The sequence below is a fragment of the Nestor notabilis genome, unplaced genomic scaffold, assembly GCF_000696875.1.
Source record: "Nestor notabilis isolate BGI_N333 unplaced genomic scaffold, ASM69687v1 scaffold13842, whole genome shotgun sequence".
In the NCBI taxonomy this organism is placed as follows: Eukaryota; Metazoa; Chordata; class Aves; order Psittaciformes; family Psittacidae; genus Nestor; species Nestor notabilis.
In genome coordinates, this window is record NW_009917980.1 from 32,616 (window position 1) to 46,515 (window position 13,900).

The 13,900-nt window shown below is 38.1% G+C and overlaps 1 protein-coding gene across 1 annotated transcript in view; it reads right to left on the minus strand.

Moving 5' to 3' along the window:
• Positions 1–13,706, minus strand: part of LOC104401798 (atrial natriuretic peptide receptor 2-like) — a 35,656-nt gene extending 21,950 nt beyond the window's left edge. The window contains 7 exon segments of the mRNA XM_010009495.1: positions 2,324–2,469; positions 4,023–4,125; positions 4,897–5,001; positions 6,940–7,063; positions 9,837–9,969; positions 12,609–12,705; positions 13,653–13,706. Of these exon segments, the coding sequence (XP_010007797.1) occupies positions 2,324–2,469; positions 4,023–4,125; positions 4,897–5,001; positions 6,940–7,063; positions 9,837–9,969; positions 12,609–12,705; positions 13,653–13,706 (762 nt within the window).
• Between the last annotated feature and the right edge of the window lie 194 nt (positions 13,707–13,900).

The following is a 13,900-nucleotide window of genomic DNA, read 5'->3' on the forward strand; positions in this document are numbered from 1 at the left end:
TTAAAAGTGTCTGAACTTCTCATCTGTCCAGTTACACATTTCTATTAGATCGTACGTTTTATAGGAGAAATACTATAAACACATTGTCACAGCTACCCTGTGGATTATAAATTCTAAACCAGTTTTCAACAGTTCTTCTGTCCCTAACTTACAGAGCCACAGAGACACAAAATAGAAAAAACACCTAATTGTGATTCAGGCCTCCTTACTCAGTGGCCCATCAGCCTTAGAATCAGAGAATCATAGAATCAACTAGATTGGAAAAGACTTGTAAGATCATCAAGTCCAACCATTATCCTCAGGACTGTCAAGACATCCACTAAACCTGAGGGCTTCATATACATGTTTTATGAACACTTCCAGGGACAGTGATTCTACCATTTTCCTGGGAAGCCTGTTCCAATGCCTGATCACCCTCTCTGTGAAGTAATTTTTCCTAATTTCAATATCCAATCTAAACCTTCCCTGGCACATCTTAAGGCTGCTTTCTCTTGTCCCACCACTTGTTACTTGGGAGAAGAGACCAACCCCCACCTCACTACAATCTCCTTTCAGGTAGTTGTAGAGAGTGATATGGTCCCCCCTGAGCCTTCTCTTCTCCAGACTGAACACCCCCAGTTCTCTCAGCCGTTCCTTGTCAGACCTGTGCCCCAGACCCTTCACCAGCTTCATTGCCCTTCTCTGGACCTGCTCCAGCACCTCAATGTCTCTCTTGTAGTGAGGGGCCCAGAGCTGAACACAGGATTTGAGGTGCGGCCTCACCAGTGCCCAGTACAGGAGGATGATCACTGCCCTGGCCCTGCTGGCCACACTATTGCTGATACAGGCCAGGATGATGTTGGCCTTCTTGCTGCCTGGGCACAAGCTGGCTCATGTTCAGCTCCATCAATCAGCACTTCCAGGTACTTTTCCACCAAGCAGCTTTCCAGCCACTCTTCCCCAGGCCTGGAGTGTCGCATGGGGTTGTTGTGGCACAAGTGCAGGACAAGGCACTTTGACTTGTTGAACCTCATACTACTGGCCACAGCGCATCGATCCAGCCTGTGCAGATCCCTCTGCAGAGTCTTCCTGTCCTTCAGCTGACCAGCACTCCCACCCAACTCCAACACCACTTGGTGTCGTCTGCAAATATACTGAGTGTGCATTCAATCCCCTCTTCCTAATCATCAACAAAAATAGTAAACAACACTGAACCTAACACTGAGCCCTGAAGGGCACCTCTAGTGACCGGTCACAACTAGATGTGATACCATTTACTACGATTCTTTGGGGTCAGCCATCCAGCCAGTTTTCAATCCTGCAACCTTCTCCTGCTCATTCACTCTCAGCATACTTGCCTAATTCAGATACTCACTGCAACTGCAATACAAGATGGAAAAAGAAGGAATCCCTGAGGAAAGAGGAGCCTATCAATTTACAGGACTCATAGGTCAAACCCCAAATAAATTATCTGTTATTTACAAGGTCAGTATAATGCTTCTACAACTGCCATATCCATCTGCTAAATCATAGAATCCTTGTTATGAAATTCAGAAATCTACCTTTTTAAAGATGAAGACCCATAAGGAATGTAGATCCTCTTTCCCAGAAGCACTGTGAAGTAGTAATTCATAATATCATGTTGTCTCCTCATTATACACATTTTCATTCAAAGGAATCCAAAACTACTTCTCCCATGTTTATACACTCTTCTCTAATTATCCCCTTTTTTATTCTCTTCATGAGTCTGCTATAATAGACAACTATTATGCAAAATTAATCAAATTGGTTCAGTTACACTAAGACCACCCACCTACCCCAAATTATTATTTCATTCCTTTCTTTATTTCTTTTGAGAATAACTCAAGTCAAATGTTTTCCATTAAAAGTTGTATTTGGACTCTGAGATTTAATGGCCCCTGGTGGAGTTAATCCCTTCATGAATTTACCTAATTTGTATTTGAATTCATTTATACTTCTGACTTCCACAGGGGTTTGAAGCAGCTAATTTCATAAGAGTTTTATTCTGAGTGAAAAGTACTCTTACTTTACTACCACTCCTTAGTTCCCATGTGGTGAAAAACCTCTTCCTCTTTTACCATTATATATCCATCCCACTGTTACATTCCTCTTCAGTCTTCTCTCTTACAGGATGAAAATTCCTAGCTCGATGAGCCTCCCCTCATAAGGAAGCCAAAAATGTTGCTTCCTTTCCCTCTGCTTTTTTCCATAGCCTACAGCTTCCAGATGCAGAAGAAAATCTATCCCTTTACAAAGAGAGAACACCACTCTAGCCAAATGATGGGAGAAAAAGGAAATAGGAGAGAAGAGGAAGAATACTTACCATGACTGTGAAAATGAAGCCTGTGAAGACTAAACATATCGGTAAGGCAATTCCTAACCTAGCATCAGCAGACAGTGGGCATTCCCCACAATCTGCTGGGCAGATAGAGCAGCCTTCTTCTTCTTCACAGAAGTCGTCTCCACAGACTGATTAGAAAAAGAAACATGTGTCAGAATATTCAGGGCAGTTTTATCCATCCATGAGGTTGTATTCAGATTAAAATACATTGTTCTTGAGCTGGGAAACCTCAGAGTACTGGAAGGATTAAATTTTGAGGAACCCAGAGATAGCACCCTAGCAGCTGAAAGAATAATATGAATTTTGAAAGTGATACAGAATCTCTTTGAACAGATTAAATTGGTAATGATATGTTTTGTGTATAAATCACTTTATCACTACTCTGTTTCTCATTGTCCATCTGCTTTTTCTGAGACTTAAAGTTCCACAAGTCAGGCATTGTCTTTCATATTCTTTGTACTTAGTCCAGCTCTTGAGATCCCCTGAAGTCAGTGACCCTTCCTCAGCAGCAGCAGAAGACACAGAGTACTGCAGAATGAAACCTTATAACCCATACTTCAAGGATTTCTTTTTCTCCAAAGTCTTATGAAAATTATCAGCAGTATCAGATGTGATTTAAAACAAAAGCCCTAAAGAACAGAACTCCTTCTCCCACGTCCTGAATGGTGTTTCAATTTCACCTTTACGACTAAACTAATATCATGCTGTACTTCAGCCTTCTAACACAAGCCAAAAGTATTATTCTGTCACTAGGTAACATATTTTTTTTTAAAACAAAACCTCAACAAAACAAAATCCACTGCTCAGTGATAATTCTGACTCTGTCCATTCAATTCCAGTAGAAAACCAAGGTAAGTACAGAAATCACTTTCTGTCTCATGGTTAGAGCTGCATTTTTAAAATTTCTTTTCTGATAGATTACAAGTTTCCTGGAAAACTCAGCTGCAAGTGTTTTGAAATGAATAGTAAATTTTATAGCTAAATAATTCCATCCACGTTGCAGTCACCTTGATTCCTTCTTTTTCCATAACATCAAGAAACATATTCTCAACCTTACAGAAGAATAGCTAATAAGAGTACTGTGATGACATTCCTATTTTAGCCAGTATTTTTCTTAAGGTTGTGTGTTTAATTAATTAAATAAACTCCACTTTTTAACATTTACATTACTAAGAGAGTTGTTATGGTTACTTCTGCTTCCCTGCATACAGTAATCTAAAGTGAAAGAAAGACATATACCTTTGGGAGCAATTGAATTTTATTGTGAACAAGGGAACCAAGATGTGTTTCTATCTTTGCAATATGCTTAAGGCTAGTCTGCTACCCTTCAGATGAAAAGTGTCCAGATCCTCACAACATACTAGCTGGAAGAATATTTTCACATCCTCATCAACTGTAGATGAGCCTTGTAGAACCTGAAGCTGCTAGTCATGGTATTTGACTTGACCTATTTGAAAAGACTGGTTTCCTACTGTTCTGGATTCATACACAGGTTAGAAGCTCACTTTTTCAGATGTTCAGTGTTATCTGAAGAAGAATTTTAGGAAGACTTATGTGTATTTTCAATGGTGGGGTATGGGCTAGAAGTCTCTTTTGCTCCTGGTAACCACCCATGAATGATAAAAGCATTGATATTTGCAGTCAATAAGCAACTCCCTCACACCTTCACTTTATATCATACCTACTGCAGGGAGGACTGTGGTTTTTGCTTCCAGAGCAACTTGCATTCTCCCAACTCTGATGTGTGCAATGAGAGAAGTCACGCCCACGTGAACTAAAACAACCTGCCAAACAAATGAAAAAGCACCAAACATCAAAATTTCACTTGCATACAGTAGGCTATTATAACAACTGTCCAGTTGTGGTGACTTGTGAAAGAAGTTGTGGCTGCCCCATCCCTGAAGTGTCCAAGTCCAGGCTGGATGGGGCTTTTGAGCAATTTTATCTAGTGCATGGTGTCCCTGCCCATGGCAGGGGGATTGGAACTAGATGATCTTTGAGGTCCCTTCCAATCCAAACGATCCTGTGATTCTATGATAATGCGTGCATTTTTTTCAGAATCAGGAAGGACATGTGTCCTTGACTAACAAGACAAACAGAAGCAGGAGAGACAACTCCTGTGGGAAAGGCATGTCTGATTCCTCTGCTGGTATGTATTCGAAAAGCAGGTCTATCAGTCTGTGCATACTGTCATGTTCGCTTCCCCATTGCTTCTGCTGGGTAGAAGCCCCCTAACGACAACATTAACCTGCAACACAGTCTAGTTAATAACACAATATACTGTTAGTGTAGGCCTTAAATGGACAGGTTAGGCTATTCTCTTCCATCCCATCCCCATTATTTCTACTAACTACCTAAAGAGTAGAGGTCTACAAAGCTATTACTTCCAAGTCATTTGGCAATTAATACTGCTTGGCCACATACATCATATACAGACATAACACTGACAAATAAGGAGGAGGGGAACAAGGACATGAACAGCACTAAACTACTAGGAAGTAAGCTCTGAAAAGAGCAAAACATGTAAAATCCTGTATGCAATAAATATACCTCACCTTGGCAGTCCAGTTTCTTTGGCTCATTTTGCCAGCTGTAGACAAAGTGTGAGTAAATATCTGGCCATCATCTGGGATCCACGGACCACATATGCCTCCTCGACCCTTTATCAGAGATATTGGTTATGTCAGTAAACTACAACACAATGAAAATACTAGCTCCTCCTCTTTCACTTTCTTAAAATTACTTGTGTTCTCTAACAGCAAGTAAAGTGATATTTTACAGCCAAATCTATTAAAATACAAACAACAAAGTACAAAGTACAAACAACACTGTTATGTGATAAAAGATAAAATATGAGAAAAGCAATTGTTCCTATACTGAGTTAGAATGTCACAAATATTATTACTTTTTTTAAATAGATGAAGCAAAATGTGGTCCCAAATTTATCTGCAGAAATTCTAGGAAGCTAATACTCTTTTTCAGGATTTGATGTATTAGAACCAGAATCCAATCCCATTTTTAATTTTTTTCTAAAGGGGTTTTATTGCAGTTTCACTTTGATACAGCACCTTTTTTATTTCTTTAATAAGGAAGGCAGGCAACTCTTTTGTGCCTGTTTGCAGACCATTTCTCACTAAAGCTGTTAAGATATAAACCTTCCAGTAATTGCAACCACAGAGCATTATTTTGCCTGTCTTGTTATTTTTCATTTTTTTTTTTTTATTTTTATTTTTTTCTCCTAACTCCAGATACTTCTTCAGGCATTTCTTTCAATGCAGTGTAAGACATAGACCAAATCAAAAGAAATTATGTTCATGTCAACAAAGATACTATGCTTAAAAAGTTACAAAAGTGCAAAAAACCCCAACAAAACCTCCTCTTGAATAACAGAAAAATATTGCTTTGAAGTGTATTGTCAGTCTTACGCAACGATATTCATGGCCTTCTTGCTGTATGATAGCCAACCTGCTTAGACTTCTTCTAAGCAGGAAGTGAAATATTTACAGTACTACATGGTAGCAAGATGATGGATGTTGGCTACATGTTTTCACCTTTTCCACACCTTAATCACAAGCAGAACAAAGTATAAAATTAAGGAATAATGGAAAGGTCAGCACAGTGGCGGGGTATTGAAGTTCTTTACTATGGTTCTAGGCAAAAGTTTTGATGTCATGGTTCCAGCAGACATTCTTCTTTTAAACCAAATTCCTGATATCAGCTAAAGCTCCCAGGGAGTCATTAGGAAAACAGCAACCTAAGAAGGGACTGCCACAAAGTAAGCTAGAGCTTTTGTGGAAACTTTAAGCTTTCACACACAAGGGTATGTGACATAGCTGCAAGACATGTAGGCTAGGCCTTCTACTGCACCATCTTTGATCACAGAAAATGTATCAGACTGCCAAAAGGGAGATCAACTAGAAAGACTGGTCACCTGCATGAAGGTTATTATGCAGTGTTAGGCTTGTTAGAGTCAGAACTTCATTTTTTCCTTCAGAGAAGGACAGACACTTATAATAAGCCAAGCAGACAAGTTGAGAATGGATCCTGCTTACAGTGCATGAACAAGTTTTGCTATCTTGTATTTGCATTCCTTTTTTTTTTTTCTCTGATCTAACACAGAAAAAACATCAACCTCAGGACATGTGTATACAGGCTTCACAAGCCAGTGATACACACTCCATGAATCTTCAGTAACTCAAGCAAACCATTCAGTTCATGGTCCTCTTCCAAACTTCAGAGATAGTAACAAGTCCAACTGACAATTTTCCCTGCTTGCTTTAGAATTAAATGATATGTCTTTCTCTAATTACTGCACAAAGATCTGGGTCAAGTAATCTTAAAGAGATGAAACTGGCCCCACTAAACATAATGAGAGATTCTGAACACTGCCTTGCCCAAAAATGTGTTTGTTTTGCAGCCTCATAATCCATTGCAAAATGTTCAAAACCTGACAGATATTCCCACAGTGGTTTTAGTGAACTACTGATTTGGTCTAACTGTAATCACAGAAAGACTTCGTGAACTTGAAATTGGTTATTACAACGATGTCTCATCCAGTAGCAAGAATAGAGCATATGATGCTGCACCATTTTACTAACCATGAAGGCCAAAGGACAGGAGTGGATGTTGGCATGGTAGACGCAGCAGTTCTCCCCATTTGCGTCTTTCCAGCTGGCAGGACATTCGTGCTCCTCACAGAATTCCTTTGCAGCACTAGCATTGCTTGCCAAGCAGCAGAGAGAGAGAGAGAAATTTTATGTTATTCCTCATTCCTCAGGTTTGCAACAAAAACATTAGAGCCTGTTCCTTATCCTGCACAGGAATAATAGCAGCAAAAACATACACAATGAAATAAACACTGTTACACCATTTCTTTCTCTTTTGTTTCGCTTCTGGTTGAAGCATTCCTGGAGCCATGAAGATTGTTGTCAACTGGACCACTGCCTTCTGTCAAGCAGTAGAGACTTCTGGCAGTAGATGAGCAAGCAGGTACCAAACTCTGCTTGTCTCCCCAGACTGACTTCTTGACCAAATGGGGTCAGTTGGCTTTGCACATCTGGTACAGAAGAAGACACCATTACTCTACTTCCACTATCAGAAATATGAGTCCCTGGCTACCTTAATTCTCAGTGTTGTCAATTATATACCTTCATCTATGCTAGTGATTCATACGTATTATTTAGTTCCAGTCTTTGCTCCAAAACCCAAACCACCAAGGAAAATAATGGTATTGGACAATAATATCAGATACAAATTCCCAAACCCAAAATTTAGAGAAAAACTAGATTTTTATGGGCTTTATGAATAGGCTGTTCTGCGAAACAAGATGAGCCTTTTGTAACTTTATCCCTGAAAGACAAATGTAGTAATCTGGAAATGTGTAATGCAACAATTTTTCCCACTGTTTCCTCAATTATTCTTTCAGTTGGTTATTACCCCGATAAGTTTGGATTCAAAATAAAATAATTTTCTGCAAATATGGCTTACTCCATAGATATAGCCAGGTTTAGTTGTAGAGTTTAGTCTAAATGTTATGTACTTGTGATGGATCTCTATAAAGAAATGCCAGAACACCAGGATTTATTTTTTCACTTGTTTTAATGAAAGAACAACTAGCCAGTAAGGAGCATATTTAAGACAGAGGACTGAATTATAAGAAATAAACACAAAAAAGGGATCAGGTTGATACAGATTGTATTCATAGCCAGATTTACAAAGGCACAGATACATTTGAAACCTGAGGTAAAAAAATCTGTCAATCCTCAAGACATCCAAAGAGATAAAATATTAAAGTATCTTGGCCTTTGAGGCCATGCTGGCAGTTAAAAAAATACTTAAGCAAGTTGGTGCCTACTTCTATCATGTATTTGTCTTCACAGCTGCTTTCGGTAATTTACCCTGTATTATGTGGTTTCTATTCAATATCTTCATCATGGCTCCACACAATTTTGCTGACACCTGTATGTTGACTTGCTAGCCTCAGCCATATTTGGGTGAGCCACAGTAAGCTGTAAGAGTCAACTAGATAACCTACTTAAAACGAGGTGCAAATTTGATCCCTTTGAAAAATTGCAGCACAGTTTTCCCTCTTTTTAAATGTTTGCCCTCTGATATCTATATGCAGGATATGTATAAGTACAAAAAGAGAAGAATTTTCCAAATTCCTAAGTGATTTAAGGGAGTGGGTCTCCATGGAAAGATAGATCAATTTCCAAGTAGTGAAAGAATCTGCCTTGTGGTTAAGTTATTGGAACTACTACTAGCCATAAATCTCAGAAAACATGATAAACAAATTTTGCAAAATTGTGTAGCCAGAGTACACAGAAGATCAAAATACGATATCAACTTTTTGCCATTGCAAATGGATTACAAGTCATCTTTCAATATGAAAAAATTCCTCTCTGGCTGACAGCTTCTACAATCTAAATTTTGCAATATGAACAAACTGGCAAAGAAAAATGTGAGGTTTTCCTTCAACATCTCTTACACTAACCAAGTACAGCATAGAAAATGGGGAAATGCAGTTGCAGCTTTTGTCGCAGACATTCGTAGAATCACAGAATCATAGAATAGTTAGGGTTGTAAAGCACCTTAAGATCATCTAGTTCCAACCCCCCTGCCATGAGCAGGGACACCACACACTAAACTATGTCACCCAAGGCTCTGTCCAATCTGGCCTTGAACACCGCCAGGGTTGGAGCATTCACAACTTCCTTGGGCAACCTATTCCACTGCCTCACCACCCTCACTGTGAAGAACTTCTTCCTTATATCTAATCTAAACTTCCCCTGTTTAAGCTTAAACCCATTACCCCTTGTCCTACCACTACAGTCCCTAACGAAGAGTCCCTCCATAGCATCCTTGTAGGCCCCCTTCAGATGTTGGAAGGCTGTATACAGGTAGAGAAAAGCTATGTACAGACAAAGGTGTAAAATCAGGGTGTATTACCCTTTTAGTGATTGGGACTTGAACACAAACATTCTGTATTTAACCTCTGTTGTGTACAGTTACCAACACAGTATCTGAGTTGATATATATAAGCTTTTGGACTGATTTCAGTCCTACAGAAATCAAAATAAGTTCATTACAAAATTCAGTAGATTCAGGATTGGGCCATCCTCTTTTCATATACATGTTGTGCACTTCAGACACACTTATGATTAAAATAAGTATAAGACACAGCTAGTTTGGGACTTGTGTTTAAACTTTAGTTGTAAATTCTTTGTGTAGAGAAGGCAGCAAGTGATGTTCAGAATTGCACTGAGACAGTAATGCAGATACAGGATGATGTGCCCTATCCTTGACCATGCAGGTAAGCATGCCTTGATGGCTGCTCTGAGAGCAAAGCCATTTATAAATAGCTATAAGAGACCTCAAGAGATGCAAGGAATTAGCAAGGAGTCCCAGAGTTATGTTCCAATTGTGCTACTAAAAATGTACACACAGAATCCTCATATACTCATGACCATGAAAGTATTCTTATAGGAGGTAATACCTGTGCAAAAGGATTCCATTTTGCACTGCATATTGAAAAAAGCTGTCTGATGCAAAGACTGCATAGGTCACGTTGAAGAATTCCCCACTCACAGTCTTTTCCGGAGGCCTTTGCACCCATGCCATCTCCAGGCCTAGAAAAAACACAATCACGGGCAAACGTATGTGCTATGCTTTTTTACTATACAGATGCATACAAATGTAAAACTTTCTTTGTGGTGTCTATTGTTCCATTGCTTTTTATGAGCCCAAAATAATCATCCATTTTAGTGGCTGTATAGGTAAACACAAACACACATTAATTGAACACTTCTGACATTCACTTAGAAAAGATCAAACAATTGGAGAAATATGACAAAAAAATATGGTTGTGTTATTTAAAGTAGCTTTACTCCCAGTATAAGGCAGTGCTACTTTTCCTGATATATTTGCCTTCCTCTTTGATCAGGCAGTAAACATTGCTCTTTATTCTTGGCTGCATAATGAGGCACACCTCACTATGGAAGAAAGCTAACTAGTACACATGAAATTCAGTCAAAACCCTTAACCTCATGAAACATAAATTATATATACTAATAATGATATATTTCAGAAAGTATTATCATTTTATAAAACTCTATCACATCTAGAACAGATGACAGCAGAAGGAATGCTATTTGCACATCTATCATCTTCCCTTTCCACACTCTCACTGGGAAAATTCATCCCAGTCATCTATCTTGACCCTGAGACACTGTATTACCAGCTCTGAGCGAGAGAATGAATTGAGATAAGAGGTGGGAGAAGTTTTTAATCCTTATTCTTAAACGATGCTATCAAAATCTTCCCACTCCATTCACCTACATCTTTCCATATTGCTGGATGAAGGTGTTAATTTGCACCACATCAAATTACTCACATCATGCAAGTTTGTAGTTCTCAGTTTGCCAGGAAGTTTTAAATCCCTTCTGCAGATGATGGGCAAACCTGATCTTCAAGAGATCTAACTTTTCTGTTGTTGTTCAATTATAAACTTTTATTACTCTGGAGTTGTTTTTACAAGGTATTCTTCACTTGTACTGTTACTGAAGCTGCTTTTTTTCCCGTAAACATAATTCCCTTTCAGATATAAAGAAGCAAATTGTAAATTCATCTCTTGATTTCACATCTCCCTTGAAAAGTAAACACACATTATAAATGCTAATACTATGAGAGAAACTACAACATAAAAAATTACAGAAAAACACTAGCGTGATTTGCACTAAAAGGCATGAGAGCTGTGCTTCAGAGAAGGTCAGCATAAATTTCAGTTAAATTACTTTCTACTTCCCTTTAAAGTTCTCACAAAGATAAATAAAACACTTCTTTCAATGACAGATACTCTCACATCTAGATGCTTTGAAGATCTTGAGTAAAATCCACAGCAATGAGGCCACAGTATATTGGCAAATATACAAAGCTCTTGCTTTGCTTTTAGCAGTGCCCAGAATATGACAAGGAAGAACCACAGAGAAAGGCAGAATCGAGCTTGGAGTTCATTCTAAAATTGGTGTTAAAGAGTATGGTTTAATTAAGCAACCTGGTCATATTAGTTTCCCTTGTACTCAGTTCACACTTTGATTATTAGTTAAGAACAGCTGTTCTGATGAATAGTTGTTTCAGTGTTAAAGCAATAGTATAAAAAGTCCTAGTTAACAATCATCTAGATAGTTCTTGAGTTTCACTGTTTCAACAGAACTGTTTGGAAAATGTTGCAATATTGAGCTCAGAGTGTGACCCAGCAGTTTATTTCCTGGAGTGTTTTACCAGTATTAGTTCTCAGGGGTTCTAGTTTTTTTCTAAAAACCCTATTGAAACACATTGTCTCTGGTCTTATATTTTGCAACATAAACAAAAGTGTTCCTTTACATCAGTTATTTATCAGTTACAGAGTCACAAAATCATACAAGAGTTGAAATTGGAAGACACATCTGGAAATCATTTGGTCGAAATCTGTGTTGCTCAAGGCAGGATCACCTAAAGCAGATTGCTCTCGATCTTTGTTATTTGGGTTATGAAAATCTCCATGGATGGAGAAACCACAACCTTTCTGGGCAACCTGTTCTACTGTTTGATCACCTTACCGTATAAAAGATTCTTATATTTAAATTCAATATCCCATACCTCAGATGCTCTAATTATTTTTCAATCTCAAACAATTGATTTCCTACAGAAAAAAAAGAATACCTATTTCTTTATTATCTCATCAGATGAATTCATTTTTGAAACTGACTAAATAAGTGGTTAAATATCGCAGATGTTTTTAAGTACTCACAGACACAATTTTGAGCAAGGTGGAAAACCACGATGTATAGAATTGGTGATTATGCTTTCTGGCTGGAGGGTTTAAACACAGTCCACTTTTGAACTGACACTACAAAATGTCAGCAATGACTCAATAGAATTTGCTGCAATGCAGAGTTGCCTGCCTGCTTTGTTTGGATTAAGTTTCATTTGGTTTTCTAATGAGAAATTAAATATTTTCAGTGTCTTCCTGGGGGAAGGGATTCAGCTGTTGCTATTACTTTTTCTTCTGGAACAAATGAATATTGGACAAATAATAGCTCTGAAGTATATTTGGTTGTTTTCATTCACTATTTCCCTAGCAAGACAGGCTGACACCAGTTCAGATACTTCTCACCATGCATAACATTCCTCATGAGTCTTGTATTATTCTAAGTATTTCAGTTTTGGGTTTTCAACAGTTCCCTAGGCATGAGATGATCTTTCTTGGGCAGCTCTAGGACTCACTCACCTCCACAGTCCAGCATGTTATACTCATCTGGTTTTTCCAGGGGCCAACAGTCATAGTCTTTGTTATCTAAATCATGCCACCCCTCCACTGATATCACCTGCCAGAAAAAAAGCATTTGAATAGACCCCAAAAAAGTCAATATGGAAATAGGGGAAGGAGAAGTTCCATCTCCAAAGTTCACATTTCTTCTAAAGAAATCAAGACAAATGCAGACACATAGCCTGGCACATTTTGCTCTCTTCAACTTCTGGAGTAAAAAACGACAGCTTCCTAGGGGTATACAAATTAAATCAGTATATTATTTTGATCCATCCAGAAATCAGCCATGAAACAATGAAGGGACTTAATAAATCCTTCTCTTGAAAAAGGTTTTCTCTAAAAAAAACCAAACCAGGTTCAAGGATTTAAAGATTTTTTTTTCTTTAAAATTTGTTAAAATGGCAAACCCTCTGCTCTAAACTGCTTAGTTTCTTTTACACCGAAATAAAAAGTAATTTTTGTTATACATTTAATAAAATAACTGTTAATTATAAAAATGTTAAAATATATAATTGTAGATAATATTAATATTGAATAAGCCTATTACAGGTAGAATACAGCATCAAAATACAGACTGAATTACAACAGTAGCTGAATATACATTATACATTACAGAAGATAAATTAATCATATATTAAAATATACATTCCAGGGTATATATGAACAGAACAGAATATTATGTTAATACACCCTTGTCGTATTCCACTTCTAGTAATAGAGAACAATTTCTATTCGTATAATCTGCTATAATTTTTCCATATATTATCAGAGGATAATCATTTACTGGGTTTTGCAATGACAGCATTCATGGAATAAGATGGAACTATACAACTGATTTTTCCAATATATTCTTCTATTACTCTTGTTTCCTACATTACTAAAGTAACATTCAACAGTTGCCTACTATAAATAGCTGTCTCACTGAAATAAGTCATATACAGTTCTTTCCGTATGCACATACCACAGGAACAGCTTCTGGTAAGAGGATCTATGTATTTTACCTACCAATAAACTCAGGAGGCTTCGGAGCCCTAAGGCTGGTGTTTTGGCAGCTCCCATGCTTCCTAGCATGCACCCAGCTCACCAAGTCAGGGCTGCTTCTGATGTGCTGTTGCTACTGAAGTAGATGCCCTTACCTAAGAATGGGGGTTGCTAGGCAAACTGATCCTGGCAACTCCAGCTGCTGCAGCTGTTCTGCCTCCTCCTTCCCTCTCCTCCCCTACCCCACTTCTTCTCATTGCATGGTGAAAACA